The sequence below is a fragment of the Xenopus laevis genome, chromosome 2S, assembly GCF_017654675.1.
Source record: "Xenopus laevis strain J_2021 chromosome 2S, Xenopus_laevis_v10.1, whole genome shotgun sequence".
NCBI lineage: Eukaryota > Metazoa > Chordata > Amphibia > Anura > Pipidae > Xenopus > Xenopus laevis.
Window position 1 is genome coordinate 128,605,668 of NC_054374.1, and position 17,328 is coordinate 128,622,995.

The 17,328-nt window shown below is 37.5% G+C and overlaps 1 protein-coding gene across 5 annotated transcripts in view; it reads right to left on the reverse strand.

Annotated features, from left to right (window-relative positions):
• Positions 1 to 17,328, reverse strand: part of itga7.S (integrin subunit alpha 7 S homeolog) — a 66,752-nt gene that overhangs the window by 26,533 nt on the left and 22,891 nt on the right. For 4 of the 5 annotated variants that reach the window (XM_041584373.1, XM_041584376.1, XM_041584374.1 and 1 more), the window contains 6 exons: positions 16,780 to 16,907; positions 16,087 to 16,166; positions 9,672 to 9,927; positions 7,619 to 7,750; positions 1,941 to 2,148; positions 296 to 489 (listed from right to left, as the gene is read on the reverse strand). In XM_041584373.1, the coding sequence (XP_041440307.1) occupies positions 296 to 489; positions 1,941 to 2,148; positions 7,619 to 7,750; positions 9,672 to 9,927; positions 16,087 to 16,166; positions 16,780 to 16,907 (998 nt within the window). Of the gene's footprint in view, positions 1 to 295; positions 490 to 1,940; positions 2,149 to 5,805; positions 5,926 to 7,618; positions 7,751 to 9,671; positions 9,928 to 16,086; positions 16,167 to 16,779; positions 16,908 to 17,328 lie in introns of all 5 variants that reach the window. The other variant, XM_041584375.1, reaches the window with a different exon arrangement.

Sequence of the window (17,328 nt, forward strand, 5' to 3'; positions counted from 1 at the left end):
ATTTTTATTATGATGGGGGGGTAAACATATATTTGCTGATATTCTCGGAACTAGAATACAAAATTTAATAACTTGATGTTTATATATAACTGGGAAGTCTAGCCAAATGTAGGGCTTCAAAGAGAGGTAATCTGAAAATAGTCCAAGACCACTGGTCTAGAATTGAATCTAGCCGATCTTATAATATCTTCATGAAGGCATGCCTACTCCATAGCTCTGAATACAAGGTTCAACAAGTCATAATCAAATATGTATTAAAAAAAGGCACATGTTTTACGTTTGCATGAAAACAGACCTTTGAAACCATCCTGGTTAATGTCTCCCAAACTGCCAATTGCGATTCCAAACATAGAACCATCAGAGCCATTGAGTCTGAGGGGGGGTGATTTATCCAGTTTTCCAGCCTGATTCATATACACGTAAACAGCACCACCAAACTCCTCTTTCCGTGAAAAGAAATTAGGGGAGCCCACAAGCAAATCCATCCACCTAATGAAAGAGGGAATCAAAATGATGAATCAGAACCATAGAAAAATGTCATGCCAATTAATGCGGGCTTTTAGGGATTGAAAGTATATGTGTCACATGGAGGAAATGATAGACTGAAAATCTTCCCTTTATACATATCCTTCTTACAGTTATAGTTAACTGGATTATTCAATATCAGTCTGTGAGTTTACCCTGAATGACAGATATTAAAGGGATACTGTCATGGGAAAAAAAAAATTCAAAATGAATCAGTTAATAGTGCTGCTCCAGCAGAATTCTGCACTGAAATCCATTTCTCAAAAGAGCAAACAGATTTTTTTATATTCCATTTTGAAATCTGACATGGGGCTAGACATTTTGTCAATTTCCCAGCTGCCCCTGGTCATGTGACTTGTGCCTGCACTTTAGGAGAGACATGCTTTCTGGCAGGCTGCTGTTTTTCCTTCTCAATGTAACTGAATGTGTCTCAGTGAGACATGGGTTTTTACTATTGAGTGTTGTTCTTAGATCTACCAGGGAGCTGTTATCTTGTGGTAGGGAGCTGCTATCTGGTTACCTTCCCATTGTTCTTTTGTTTGGCTGCTGGGAGGAAAAAGGGAGGGGGTAATATCACTCTAACTTGCAGTACAGCAGTAAAGAGTGATTGAAGTTTATCAGAGCACAAGTCACATGACTTGGGACAGCTGGGAAATTGACAATATGTCTAGCCCCATGTCAGATTTCAAAACTGAATATAAAAAAATCTGTTTGCTCTTTTGAGAAATGGATTTCAGTGCAGAATTCTGCTGGAGCAGGACTATTAACTGATTCATTTTGAAAAAATTTTTTTTCCCATGACAGTATCCCTTTAAACAGAATTACACTGGATAAAAGATATTAAATAATAATGAAAGAAGTATGCTTGTCTAAGGGTTGTACCAAGTACATGTATGGGACCTGTTATCCAGAATTCTTGGGACCTGGGGTTTCTGTAATTTGGATCTCATACCTTATGTCTACTAGAAAATCATGTAAACATTAAATAAACTCAATGAGCTGGTTTTGCTTCCAATAAGGATTAATTATATCTTAGTTTGGATCAAGTACAAGGTACTGTTTTATTAATCTAAATAATTTAAAATTTGGATTATTTCAATGCAATGGAGTCTACAGGAGAGGGCCTGTCTATAATTCGGAACTATGTGGATAAACGATTTCCGGATAACGGATCCCATACCTGTAACATTTCTCAGAGGGCACTGTATACCCTGAGCTCCTGATTCTTGACACCAAAATCTATGTTTAAAATATTCATATCATGTTGATCGTCTCTGGCTGATAAAATGTATAGGGTTCAGATTCAGTTTGTAATTGCTTTTGCATTCACCAATTTAATAACTATATATTTGGTACAACGCTGAGTTTTTTTTTTTACATTTCTTTACAATAACAGAAGTATAAACAACACTTACCCATCATTGTTGAGATCCTCAATAGCAACAGAATAGCCAAATGATGATGCCAGTGTCTCTCCCCATAAAGTCAATTCTGGGATGAGCTGGCTTCCATTGTCTCGCCGAAGAATAACCACAGCACCTGTATGATTTGCCCGGGGTGCCCCGCTTACAAAGCTCAGTCTGTTCCGCCCAGTTACCCCCCACCCTGAATCGACTGAGAAACCTAGAGAACGTAGGGTAATAATCACAAGAGTTATTTCTGTGGCAGTGGAGACTGTACTAAAACAATAGAAAGAGCAAAGTACAAATGAGATGTTAGCAAGAAGAGAATGCAGAAAGGATAGCAAATAGCTTGCAGAATAATGTCAGAGATAAACAGTAGACATTCTTGAGCTAAGAACAATATTGTTGCCTGTTTTAATAGATTAGTACTGGTTCTCTTCCAACGTTAGCTGTACAAAGTTATCTTGAAAGCAGTAGTAAGTTTGGGGCTATTTGGAATTATTCTATTTTTTTTAATTTTCTTAATTTTTGGCAAAAGATCAGATCAGATCTTGTCCCAAGTCAGTTTACCCATCTCTAGTGTATCCCTAATTAACTGGAAAAACACTGCCTAGTCAGAGTTTCAGTTGTTAATTTACCTATGGCGTTCCCCAACCTTTTGAACCCCGTGAGCAACATTCAGAAGTAAAAGGAGTTGGGGAGCAACACTAGCATGAAAAATGTTCCTAAGGTGCCAAATAAGTGCTTTGATTGGCCATTTAGTAGCCCCTATGTGGATTGTAAACCTAAATTGAAGTTCTGTTGAGCAGTGCACCTGGTTTTTATGCAGCCTGGAATTCAAAAATAAGCATCTGCTTTGAGGCCACTGGGAGCAAAATCTAAGGGGTTGGAGAGCTCATGAGCTACTGGTTGATGATCACTGCCTTAAGCAAACATTGTCAGGATATAAACACAGCATCACCTATACAGACAATAGGAATTATCCATTTATACTGACTAATGTGGCCAGAGGGGTAAATTTACGAATAAAATGTGGAACAGAAATTTAGGCATTGCAATGGCACACTGTCCTACTAGGGCCAGCCCATCATCTCTAATTATTCTGGACATGGATCAGCTCCCCCTCATTTCCCAGCCTCTTGTGTTTGAAGCAGGTGAAGCAGCAATCAGGTTCACTGGAACAGCAACATGGAGGGGTGAGTGAGTGAATGGAATGAGGGGTTAGAGGTGCCAATCACATTCAAGCCCATTGGCTCATGGTTCCATGACACCAGCAGACAAAGGATATTGACTACAGGGTTAAACATTAAATCAGTTTAGAACATATGCCATCCATTTAAAATTGAAATCTAGAATTCACTTATTTTATGGCCCAAAACCACTGGAAATAAGACTAATTGGGAAAAAGACCATAGATCCCAAAGTTGTTGTTTTATCGCCCAGCCTGGGATAAAGAATCCTGAAGGCTTGGACACTGTTTAATATTGATATTGAACATTATTAAATAGAATTGATAAATAATTAATTTCTTAAAAAATAGTGGCTCTTGTGTATTATATAGACAATAAAGTACCCCCTCTAGTAAAATGTAAGAATATTATACGTTACCGAGGAGTTTCATGACCATATAAAAACACGAGGCCGAAGGTCATGGAACTCCGAGGTAACTTCTAATATCCTCCTATTTTACAAGAGGGGGTACATTATTTATTATAATACACTAATTTCAGTGAGTCATGTGACAGAAATGACATCAGAACTCACCGTTTATAACTGATGACATCAGAACTCACCATTTATAAGGATATAATTTACAAGATATTCATAGCTTTTGTGTATTATAAGTATATTATGAAGTGACTAAGGAGACCCATAATCATATAAAGAGACAGAGCCGTAAGCTTAACACAAATGCCATTAAGTCATGTGACACAAGTGACATCACTAAGCACCATTTATGACTAATGACATCATTAAGTACTGTCTATGAGGCTATATTTTACAGGTCATTTATGGCTCATACATATTATAAAGGCATTGTGGCCTACAATCCAAACTATTCCTATTTATGAGATAATATAATCTCATGTAGTTTTTTCACCAAAGTCAGATTCTAAGCAAGTTTACTAGACTTTTGCTACCTTTATGCAATTCTCTTACTTTGCTTTGCAGCTGTATCTCATTTTGCTCACATATATACACTCGCTTGAGGCATGAGCAGGAATATCTGCACAACATGCAGCAGAATTGGAAAACTGTGGCCAAATCTGCAACACCCAACATTTTTCTTTCTTTGCTTCTTTATACCTATGACTGGAAATATGCATATTTATCTTTTTTAATCTCGACAGAGCCTATATCAAGATCTAGTGGTCATAAAAAAGATGATGTAATAATTAGGCCATGCTCTTCCTGTTATACAATCTACAATAATGTTAGATGGGGTTAGTGACCCCAATTTGAAAGCTGGAAAGAGTCAGAACAAGAAGATAAATAATTCAAAAACTATAACAAATAAATATCGAAGACCAGTTGAAAAGTTGCTTAGTATTGGCCATTCCATAACATCCTAAAAGTTAACCTGAAGGTGAACCACCCCTTTAAGAATAAGTGCTGAAGCTTCCGCACTGTTTGAACACAGACACTATAGCTACGGCCCACCTAATGCTTATCAGCTGGCATATAAATTAATGTTAATTCAAAATGATATGCCAGTTGCCACTAATAAATTGAAATGGATACAGGAAAAGTAGGTTTTACTTATTTTCTCTAAATAGAAGATAAACACAATTTATAAATAAGGAAGTGTTTCCCTGTATGTATCACATCATTATAGAAAGTGAATAGAATCGCAAGTATTACCCACTAACTAAAATAAATCTGTAAAAATGGATGATTTTAAACTTGGTTTTAGCACAGCCACGAGCAGGGCAAGGAATATACTGCAGAGATACCATAGAAGCAAAGCAGTAAATGTATGGGGGAGAAGGGTAAGGGAATGGGATTAGTCCTTAGAAACAGTATATTGAAATGCAGATCCTGCATTTACATGCTTCCCAATAGAAGAGCAACTGGGTTCTAGAATATCCTATCATGGAAAGCAATTGTCATTATTGTAGTAGATATATTAAACAAGGTAGGGGAAGCAGAGCCAAATTAGGGGCAGCATGGGTAAGTGGCAAGTGAGCATTCCATTGCCAAGAACTAAGTATATGTTGGTATCTGGTTCTTACATGAGATCTTGTGACCTTTACTGTCTTCATCCCAGATGTTCTGACCTAAGCTGAATCAGGCATAAGGAAATGGGCAGCAGGGCATATGAAGCAGGCTTAGAAGATGCAAAGCGGTTAAGCTGATGAAAATCAGGAAAGACACTGATGTCATTTGCAGTACAAGCAAAAACCATCAACAATAAGTCAAACATATAGTAAAGGCCAAACTTTTGCTCCTCTGAGGATTACAAAACATATATAAGCAACCAGGCAAATTGAGATTTGTTCATAATTGACAATAATGGAAATGTGGACTTAGCAAAGCTGTGTAACACACACAATTGAGCTTTAAGGGACTGTACTCATGGTTATGTTATTTTACTACCTGGTGGCAATTTTCAAACAATTTACATCAATATGGTGCTTTAAATTGGCCTTTAAACATATTGAGAATGTTTAACAATTTATCAAGTAGCATCTGACCAGCAGACAGATACTTTGTGAAGTGGATTCTCAGCAGTGGCGTTGCATGTGACATTCAATACAAAAGCATATGACATAAAGTCTACCATCAAGGGACAAAAGACATAGCAGATGGATGAGGGTAGCACGCAGGAGGTGGGAGCTGAACCCAGGCCCCCACACATTATATGCAAGTTACAAACCTAAATAGCTATTCAGAGCTACGTCATGACCCAGTCTGGTTCCCTTCTCCCTGGGCTCCATAGTTTTATACACCAACTGATCCGGATCTGAACTATCAATGTTTGTGACAAACAAGAGTCCTGTGCCATGAATGTGAATGCCCCCCAAGGTGTGGAGGAAGTGAGGAAGGGAAAAGAGAAAAGAAAGGAGACAGCAAGTTAGAAAGTGCAGAAGATATTGTCATGGCATTGGAAGCTCCAAGAAAGAGGAATAATGGGAGAGAAGACTAGAATGGCATAGTCACCACTTGGCCAAATAATCTCAGGCTTTTAGTCCCAAACTGTGCATGGTCAAAAATACAATTTAAAGCAGCCATACCCTGATGAAATATAATAAATGCAAGGCAAAAAATGTCCCAAGTGCAGTACTTATGGGCATTAAAAACCTATGTGCTTGTCCCAAGACAGAAGCAAATTTTTTTTTTAAATCATTGTTTGAAAATGTATTAAATCTGCAGAAAATCCAGACAAGACTGTGCATTGATTTTTTTTGAGTTGCAATCGGTAGCTGCGAATAAACTATTCATATTACAAAATGCCCCCAGGAAATGGCTTACAGTTCGGATTGACAATTATTTTGGGATCACGCGTCTCTTGTGCACTTTGTTCACTGGGGCAAAGCTGAAGAAACAACACAAACCATAGATTGTTGTGATTAAAACAATAGGCAAAAAGTATGTTTGGCACAAGCCCCGTTCATTGAACCCGTGCTGAACAATGGGGTATACTGTCCTTTAAAGGTCCTAAAATAGTGCATAAATTAATTTATTGAAGGTAACATAACTTTAACAGGCAATAAAGCATTAGACTGTAGATTAAGAGAATATTCATTTTCTGAATACTGAAATTAATGTGGAATAATATGCATATCCTAGGGCATCAGGAGACACAGCATTGCCTATTTATATCCACTAGAGGTCTGTGCTTCACTATGAGGCTAGAAATGCAGAACAAATGTTGTGTACATGATTATTCACAACATTTCCTGCCTAATGTGAAGTTAAACTCTTCATAATAGGAAGCATTTTCTAGCCCAGGACTAAAGATTCTTTGCATGGTGCTTTTTTTGTTAAATAAGATTTACACCCCTGAGGCCTAATCCACTGTATTAACCTCTAAATGTCCTATACTACTGTTAATACCTGCAGGTCCCACTGTATATTGGCTTGCCTGGGACTTAATGAAGTGCATTACCTGTATCTCTCAATAATAGCTGGTCAGTTTCCTAATGCCTGCAGGATCCTGGCTCAAACTGTAGAATGTGTAATACTGTATGAGTTATATGGAAATAATTTAGTATTTTTAATGCCACGGTCATATTCCAAACAACTCAAAATGCATACTTCTGTAGAATTGCCCCATTATGATCTACATCCATAAAAGCATTGGTGGCATTCTGTTCCATGGAAAATATTACTTATATTGATTTGATAGAATTTATATTGCTATATTTAACAAACTACTATTTCTATTTATCCTTAACATAATAAATATCGAAATGAAAAGCATGAAATAGGAGGGTGATTTAGACAAGCTGTTTGTTGACAGTGTCTTGAGATATGCAGATCATCAGCTAAAGGTCTACTGGTAGATCCCGATCTACCTTTTGGGCACACCTGCATATGGTGGGGGTCAGGAATTGCTGCTTTAAATGGCATTGGCAACAGTTAAAATATAGGTGTGTGGAGCAAATTTGTGCCTATATTTGCCCTAATCCCACCCTGAATTTCTCTCCATTTTCCTCTCTCTGCAACATCCGACCATGACCTCATACCAAAATAACTGTGGTGTGGCACAGGTATCATTTCTGGTTTCTGGCTTTTCTCTCCAGCAACTTCATATGGGCCGTCATCATAAGTACCCAGGGCCAGGGCACTCTGATTAAATAGCTCCACCCGGAGCTCCCCTGGCAACCACAGTGGAGATAAGAGAAAAAACAGTCACATATACAAGTTAAAAGACATATTCATTTGCAGAAATACAGCACCAAGCACAGATCATATAAACATTTCATGGGAGATAAATAAAATTAAAATAACCATGAATAAAAGGGGTCTCTTTTACATATGTTGTGGAGTTGTAATAAGATTGTGTCATACTGGGGATCTATCTTAGACACTTTGGATATGGTTATGCACATAAAGATAGATAGGTCACCAAAAGTGTGTATTCTGGCTATTTTACAGGATCTTAAACTTAGTCAGCCCTAGCTGCTCTTCTTACAGGAGGCTTTATTATTGGCCAAGAGACTCATTATTCAGAATTGGAGAAACATCGCTCCCCCTACATTTGCCTGTTGGAAGCAAACCATGATGGATATATCCAACATTGAACAATTGGTCTATATTAAAAGGGGGGTCCCTACTAAATTTAGTAAAATTTGGGGTCCTTGGTTGGATGTATTCCCTCTCCCACATAATCGCTTGCTTGTTGGGTAAATAACTGTTTAAGAGATATGTTGCTAATATGACTGTGATGCTTTTCGCTACATGTTCCCTAATATTCATGTATCATTGTGATTCATGTTGCTCTCCTATGTGGTGCTTAGCAGAGATGTTGATGTATAGTGCATTATCCTTATACTACATGTGTGTATTCTATACTTGACTTGATGAACAGCGATGTGTTTTCTCTGTGCTTTTGATGTAAGAACTTCTATGATTTTTTTTGTCTCTTTATGATTTCAATAAACTACCTGAGTTTAAAAAAAAAAATAACCATGAATAATTTATATAATGGGGATTTGACCAGAACCAGCAAAAATATTACTATATAGTTAGTATTTTGCTCATCTGAAACATTTTTGAATGGTTAAATATTGTAACAAAACCTCAAATTCTGGTCTTTATATGTCTCATATAATATATATGTGCAAAAAAAAATATCTCACATATGGTAGAAAAACATGGTTGCATAGACTTACGTTGTAGACTGCAATGCACTTGATGTCTAATCACATGGTGCACCAGTGCCACATTGAATTTATTCAAGTCACATATAAAATATAATCAGCCCTGTTCTTGAGGTTAAATGTAATGCAAATGCTATCTTATATTATGTTCCAGTTGTAAATACAGGATTCCATAAACAGTCAGTTGTAGATTTATAGGAAGGGGGATTGGGTAAGAAAAGTCATTAAAGAAAAGTCAATTGGGAAAGTGGAAAATGTTCTTCATCAACAAGGCAGTATTGGGTTTAGAGCAAGTTAGCTGTAGATTAGGTGATTTTTTTGCCTTATTAGACCTGGACAAGACTTGCTCTTTGTATTACATTAACCTGTAAGCCATCAAAAAGCTGATTTGGGGTCTCCCAGACTCCCACCTAAAGGCCTTGGTCATTTCCTTTTTCTCAAGTTTTGGAGATATAAATTAACTGGGCTATGTACCTTGTTTAAAACTGTAGTAGGAAATTTCACAGTATTCAGGAGGAATATCATGACCCCATCTAAACATCATAAGACCCATAGGTTAAGGATTTCTTCTCTATAGTAAACTCAGGAAAGAGGTGTAAAGAGATTCGTTAGTGCTGTTTTCCAACATTTCCTTAAACTGTTTCATCTGTTGGATTAATTAATAATAAAGGTTTTGGTGCTGTAGACATTTGTACCCAGCTTTGCTGAGAAACAACTCCCAGCTCCTCTGAAGGCTATCCGCGTATCTAGTTGTAGTTCAGAAACATCTGGACGTGTATTGGCTGATTCTCACTAATCTAAACTAAATGTCTCATATACTGAGAGAAATTATTTAAGAGATCCTCTACCACATTTATCTTTGTCTTCATACAAGCAAGTCTTTATCGTTTGGACAGTCTGTATCTCCAACGCTTACCCTTCCAGTTGTATGTGCCTGGGGCCCCAAACATGATATAATGATTGTCATTGGTGAATCCAGCAGATATTCCTTGCTGGCAGAATCCAAACATCTCGTGTCCCAATGCTCGACCCTCACAGAACTTCCATTCCCCTCCATCTAGGTCTTCCCTTATGGTTAAATCTTCACTCAGAACAAAACATCGGCCAATCACATCCCGAGTCTCAGAAAGCTGATTTACTCTCTGGCGAGTTTCATACAAGTGCGCACATGTCTGCAATGGCGAGGTGAGAAAATGACATTAAATGGTATTGATGATAATTTGTCTGAGGAGTAGGCTAGTGCTACTTTACATTCATGTAGAGGCTGGTTTACTAAAACCCATTGCTACATTGCACCAGAGCAATGGTCCATAGCAACCAACTGGTGCCCTATACTCCACTCTAATTGAAATAGTTTATCTTATGATTGTACAACTGGAGGCTCGTGAACTGAATGTGCCCCCCAAATTATTTCTATGGCACCCAGGCTGCTCCAGTGTTCCACAGACTTCTTATTATACTTATTTCCAACTATATATTTTCACAACTACACGTAGGGGGGTTATTTATCAAGGTTCGAACTTATTTCAGTATTTCTAATATCGAACTTCAAGCAACTCCGAATTTCCGAGTGGACCTTATTTCTTAAGAAAAAAAACAGAAAAAATAGGGTCAGGCAAACTTCGGAGTTTTCCCTAAAAACTCTGAATTGTTCCGAGTTTTCCACAAAAACAATATTTTTTGCGATGAAACCCCGAAATCATTGGATATCAGTACAGACCTGGGACCTTCCCCATTGACTTATACAGGACCTCGAGAGCTTTTAGATGCCGGGGTTTCCGATTCAGAGTTTTTAGACCATCGGACTTTAATAAATTTCAACAAATTCGTAGGTTTTTTTTACGAATTATTAGAGGTCCGGATATTCGGAGCTTGATAAATAACCCCCGTAGTGTTGCACAACATTGCTTTGCCAAATGATAAGCCTGCTTGTTTGCTCTTACTTCTGTTCATTTTATTTATTTTTTTACCTTTACTTAATTTTTCATTAATTTTGAAATATTGAAATATATTATTGAAATATATAAGATTAACTTGTATGTAGAAAAATGTATCATTAGTAGAGGTAAGCCTTTATATGTAAATCAGTACAGTGGATTAAGATGCCGTTTCTTTGTATTTTTGAATTTAATTACAAGCTTTAACCTCTTTTTACAACATGAGTATCCCACATGCAGCCTGACAGAGAGGAGGTGACATTCAGTATGATCTAGATATTGATCATTTGCAATTGGTCTTCATTTGTTTATTTTTTTATGTTTTAAATTATTTCGGTTTTTGTTTGGCAGCTCTCCAGTTATCCCAGCAGCTATCTGGCTGTCAGGGTCTTACTTATCTTAGTAACCAGGCAGTGATTTAAATAAAGACTGGACCATGAATAGGGGAATTGAACTGGAAGTCACAGTAACAATAACATTTTCAATCTTCAGTAAACAGTAGTTTTTTGCCTGCTGTGATCAGTGACCCTCCATCTGAAAGCTAAAGAAAAGGATCACAAATAATTAAAAAGTTGCTTGGAGTAGGACATTCTATATGATACTATTTGGAGAATGTAATATATTAGCCAAAAAAACTTTGCAAAGACAATGTTAGCGACCATGTTTGCGTCCTTTTTGACCGATTACAGACCTCAACAACTTCCTTGCAAATTTTGCAGCCAAATCACTTTTATACATTCGCAGTATAAGTAATATAATTTCGTAATCGCAAAGTATATTTTGCAACCAAATTTTTAACTAACCTTTGCTTATTGATGTAATATTCTGCAGCAAAGGATTTTACATCGCGAGCTGTGCTCAACATTCACAAAAAAAACATATAACACATCTGTTGCGATTTTTAATACATTACCCTGTAACTGTAAAGGTGAAGGAGAACATGTGTAGGTCTACCACTTAGCTTAGACCATGCCCTGTTGGGGTTTTTCTTTTAAATATTTCTTATAGATGTAGGGGTCTATTGTCAGAGGCAACCTGCTTTTTCTATAATAATTTAGGACACATTAGGAATTACATAGAAACACACGGGTATGGTTGGACCCAGGATACAGGCTACATTCTCTGCATTCTGACACCTCTTGGAAAGATGGAAACTTCCACAAGTGTTGGGGTTCACTGATGCACATTCACAGAACGGCGCCGGGGAATATATTTGTGAAACCGCCGCAAAAATTCGCCGGCGTCCATTTTTTTTGATGGTGGCAAATTTTTGCAGTGGTTTCGCAAATTTATTCGTCAGCTGCAAATCGCGGGAATTCCCCGTGAATTTGCACCTGGCGAATAAATTCGCCCATCACTATTTATGTCACTAATACTGCATGTTCGCTATTGTACAGCAACTCAAGAGCTCTGTTATTAGTATACTTTTACTGAACACGCTTCTGCATTCCTGCATTGCCTAGGGACCCTGTGTTATGATTATAAGGGCTGAGATAAATAAGCCGATTCAATGGTCGACCCATAAGGCACGCATCCCAAAAAACTACCGACAAATGTAGACAAATATAAACAAATTATATATATAATTAATAAATATGTGAAAAGTAATGAGATTAATCATGGAGATTATTTATCAAGGTCAGATAAATTCAGTTAAGACAAGTCTGAGAGCTGCCAGTGTTCATGAACTATGAAACATCTCTAAAAATAACCCTGGGTCTGCTCAGGCCAAGCCTTCACTTGTAGAAAAACTGTTTGACAGAACAGAATGGAAATATATTTCAAGAGTTAGTCTATTGTTTCTTCTAGAAATTATGGAATACTGGAATATAGTGGCAGCATGTTTCTAACATAAGCAAAATACAATTCCTCTCTTATACTGAGCATGTCCCTGGGATGCTGGTTAATTCACATGCCGCGATCTATGGAATTCAAAGCAATAGCAATGAGTCTTTGGCAATGCATGGAAAGAATGAGAATTAATGTTCCTGCATATAATAGCAATGGTCTCTCTCTGTTCATGTAGAGGGGTTCTGCACTGTATAAAGCCATATAACTAATATGAGTTTGAATGAGACCAAAAGAAAAGCTACTATGTGATAGTGATATTATTCTCCAATTAGAAAAATCACACCCCTTAGTGCTCCGTTTGTTCTCCCCCAGCACAGTTTTTGTAAGTCGCCCAGTGCTCAAACCTCACCACAGTAGAACTTAGCCTAAACAGGGGTGATTCTGGGGCTCAACAGCCTTCCAAAAATGCCGCCCCACCCCATCCTCCCCATGCGTACAGATTTAGCATGGGAGCTGGTCACTGGGGGACCGTATCACTAAAGCAGGGAGTGAAATCACACTCTCTTCACTAGAACAGTAGAATTTTTGATTTAATAACTGGTAATTTCAGCTCTTAAATTCACCAGGAGTGTTTTTTTGTAAGACTTTTGTAAGGACTAGGCCCGCTCCGTACCTTAAACTAATTCTGCTTCCCCCGACCTCCCTCCCCAGAAGCCCTGGACCGACGCTGGTAAGATTCTCACCTTGCAGCAACCCTGAGCCTGAGCGACTGTTCATTTCTGAAAATACAGTACATGGCAGAATGAGACTGCAGTGCACTAATCGTATACCCTCAGACAGATCAATCCTATTCCACCCTGTATTTTCAGAAGGGCACAATCCTGCTGGCTTCTGTAAAAAGACAATTTTTCAAACCGTGCATTTTTTTTAGCTATCCAATAGTGTTTATGGGCATTTATTCTTGGAAAAACACAGTGAAATATTTCAATCATCCCTTTTTCACCCATAACTTTGTAAATAAGCCCTTGTGTTTCTTAAGCTGGCCATAAACGCGCATATTTTAGCCTCCAATCTGACAAACAATCGAACGTCGCAATCTTCAACCTGCAACTAACCATTCAGATTAAATAAAGTAGTAAAAGAACAAATCAGATGATGTTCTGGCCGTGACAGCAATCGTACAAATGTTGTGTCCGACAAATAGCAGTGACAGATCCATTCATATCATCAATACGTGCAGAAATCCTCTAATCTGTCTGATCGACTAAACGACCGATCGTCATGGAACGAATAATAATTATTATTATTATTAAATTATTATTATAATTATTATTTTTTAATGAGAAAAAGGGAGGCTGTGCATTAATCCAATATACATCATTAATCACAACACATCTGCTTTCAAAAGCATCATCCCTCATCCCACATTAATAATGTATTAGAGGAGAAGGTCACCATGAAGGAGACAAAATCATATAAAAAAACACAGTGAAAGCAATCAATACTCTCCTGCTGCGCTGAGCTGTGCAAAGGTTACAGAGACGGCTCCATCACAACAATTACCATTTTTATTTTAATCACTGCAAACACAATGTACGCTCTGATTGCAAAGGGTGCCGAAAGCATTTGTATGATGCATTTGTATAATGATCAAATTCTGATTCAAAGAGCTGTTTTAAAGGCAATCAGTTCCATTTCTCACATGGCTGTTTTCAAGCTAACAAGTTTTGTAACCATGATTTTCCCATGCTTCACTGGGGGTGCAACATCTTCTTGTATCAATGACTGGTCTTCCCATATATTTATCTTTTTCCATGTTATTATCATTAGCATCAAGCATCATTTTTTCTGGCCAGGTGACAACACTTTGCTTCACGTCAAAACACATTTCATAACTATATTCCATTTTTCGTATATAAGGTCATATTTTTATACAGCTTTTTAAACATGTCCCTCAGTGACAGAATGTAAATTGTCAGGGAGCATTTGCCATAATCCTGAAAATGCTTCAATCAATGTTTTTAGCATTGATTATAATGCAAGGCAATCCATGTTATAGGAACAATTTTATGTTTTAATGTAAAAAAAAGAGTTTGCAAGTCAAATAAGCCTAAGTATCCAAACAAATAGTTTCTTTCATTTAATTACTCTTAAATGCCACCTTCTGATTAGTGGCTTGGGTTATTAGAGCTGAAGCAAACTTTGCTACTTGTATTATACTTAATTAATTGTTCCTGAGAAAAGCTGTAAAGACAAAATACTGGTTGACAAAGAGATTTTGCCATGAGTTCTGCAGGAACCCTGCTCTTATTCTCTTTCTATACTCAGTGGTGCAGCAAAGTCATTTACATGATTATGTAGGTTGACCCTTTTGCAATTAGATGGATGGCAGATAACTGTACAAAGGCTGTTAGGGTAGAACGGCCTCTCATTGGACGTCAGTAGAATAAATCAAATAGCAGGTGTGGACACGTTACAGAAATCATCCAGACAGTGAGGCGGGTAAATACTGATCACTCTCTCCCACCACATGGACAAAAGGAATTTTTGTGTTGCTGTTGCTGTGACTCATTTCTGCACAGTTATTGGCATATGTTCCAGCCTTTCTGACTCATTCCTGTGCTTTTTGGTTAAAGTCTCACAAATTACATTTATTGCAGGTGGAGTAACGACTTGGAAACATATTTTTATACCAGTCTGAAACAATAAAACTCAGAAAAGCAGAAGATTTTAAAAGCCACTTGCAATATAATGTGAAAGTATTTCTAAGTATTTAATAATTATATCTGTTTGTCCATCGTTTGCAGGTCCAGTGAATAGTGGCTGAATAAATAGTGACTGCCGATGACATCTTACAGCATCTACAGATTTATAATTGTATTTATAATTTTAACACTAAGGGGCACATTTACTTTGCTCGAATGAAGGAATAGAATAAAAAAAACTTTGAATTTCGAATGTTTTTTTTGGCTACTTCGACCTTGGAATTGGCTACTTCGACCTCCGACTCAACTTCGAATCGAACGATTCGAACTAAAAATCGTTCGAATATTCGACCATTTGATAGTCGAAGTACTGTCTCTTTAAAAAAAACTTCGACCCCCTACTTCGCCACCTAAAACCAATCGAACCTCAATGTTAGCCTATGGGGAAGGTCCCCATAGGCTTTCTAAGGTTTTTTTGGTCGTAGAAAAAAACGTTTGATCGATTGATTAAAATCCTTCAAATCGTTCGATTCAAAGGGTTTAATTGTTCGATCAAATGATTTTTCGTTCGATCGAACAAATTGCGGTAAATCCTTCGACTTCGATACTCGAAGTCGAAGGATTTACCTTCGGCATTCGAATATCGAAGGTTAATTAACCCACGATATTCGACCATATGTAAATCAGCCCCTAAATGCTGCAATCCAGACTCTGGAAATGTTAACTGCACGTTGCATAAGATTTTTTACTTACTGCACAGCCAGAATTAAGGTTAAATACATTGCATTATGGGTTAAAAAATCCATCTTTTTGTGTCCAAAATTTTACTCTGCACTTGACGTGGTAAATGACCCTAACAGTTTTGGACTGTGAAGAATAACATTAAGTTACAACTCACCACAATTTTCCCCCCAGGGCCTTGGCTCTTCACAGTGACCCCAAGCCATTGGTTTTCCTTGCTCTCCCGAGATGTATCAACTGGGATAAACAGAAGGGGAAAGTTAGAGAAGCTAACATAACATATGAATGTAATATTTTGCAAGATTTTATCAAGGATAGTTGGGAAGAACAGATCATTATATTCTTATTACAGCCAGGCAGATTATGATAAGATTATCTGGTCACTAGGCACTCTCTTACCCTAGCAACCATGCACTGGTTTAAATGCTAGACTGTCATATGAACTGGAGAGGCTCTGAATAGAATAGAAATATAATAAATGTAGCCTCAAACGTAATCTGCCTTTGGTTGGTAGGGTCACTGACACCAAAAATAAATATCAATAACAGCATTTTCATTTTTAGGCTGTTTAAAGGCAAAATTAAAAGGAAGAAAACATGGTTCATAATGGGGCCATAAGCACATTGGTAATTGGAAATGGCCTCTGGTGAAGAACAAAATTTGTGATCAGTGCTAATTTAATTCTTTGTGTGTCATTGCCTTAAGCTAAAAGGTTTTTAAACAAATTTGCACATACACGGAAGGCATTGGAATAGGGGCGGAGAATCTTTATCTGAATAAAGAAATAATTCACAATACTCCGTAATATACCCTGCAAACACACACACAGTCTAACAGCCATGTAACTTACCTCCACGGTCAATATCAAGTCGCATACAGTCCTTTGGCTCTGTAGTAAGTGGACATCCATAGAGACCTCCAGTACGATTGGCATATTGATTTGGTAATGCTGAAGCCTGAGGAGCTCCAACCAAAAGCCTGCAGAACAGGACAGATTTTTAAATCAATGCTTTGTAACATACCAAACATATCAAAGAAATAAGATGGATGATCTTGGCATGGGTGCACAAAGGTAATTTCATAATTTACATATTTTGTTATTACAAAATAACAGTATGGCTTTTCATAGGGAAATAGCTAGAGGCTTAGGTGCCCAGGTGCAAAATGTGTTGCAGTGACCCCTTCATTATTACACCCATATACATAACTCCCCACGCTCACCAGTCTCTGTACCCCATTCTGTCTATCCACCAACATATCTCAATGCCTACTTGTAGTATTTTGCAGTGGACATACAGTTACAGCCACGGGCTATTAACCAATGCCCTAGCACAGAGGGATGCACAATTACGTAGAGCTTTTTAATGCTTAACAATATCTCATAATATAATTCAGTATT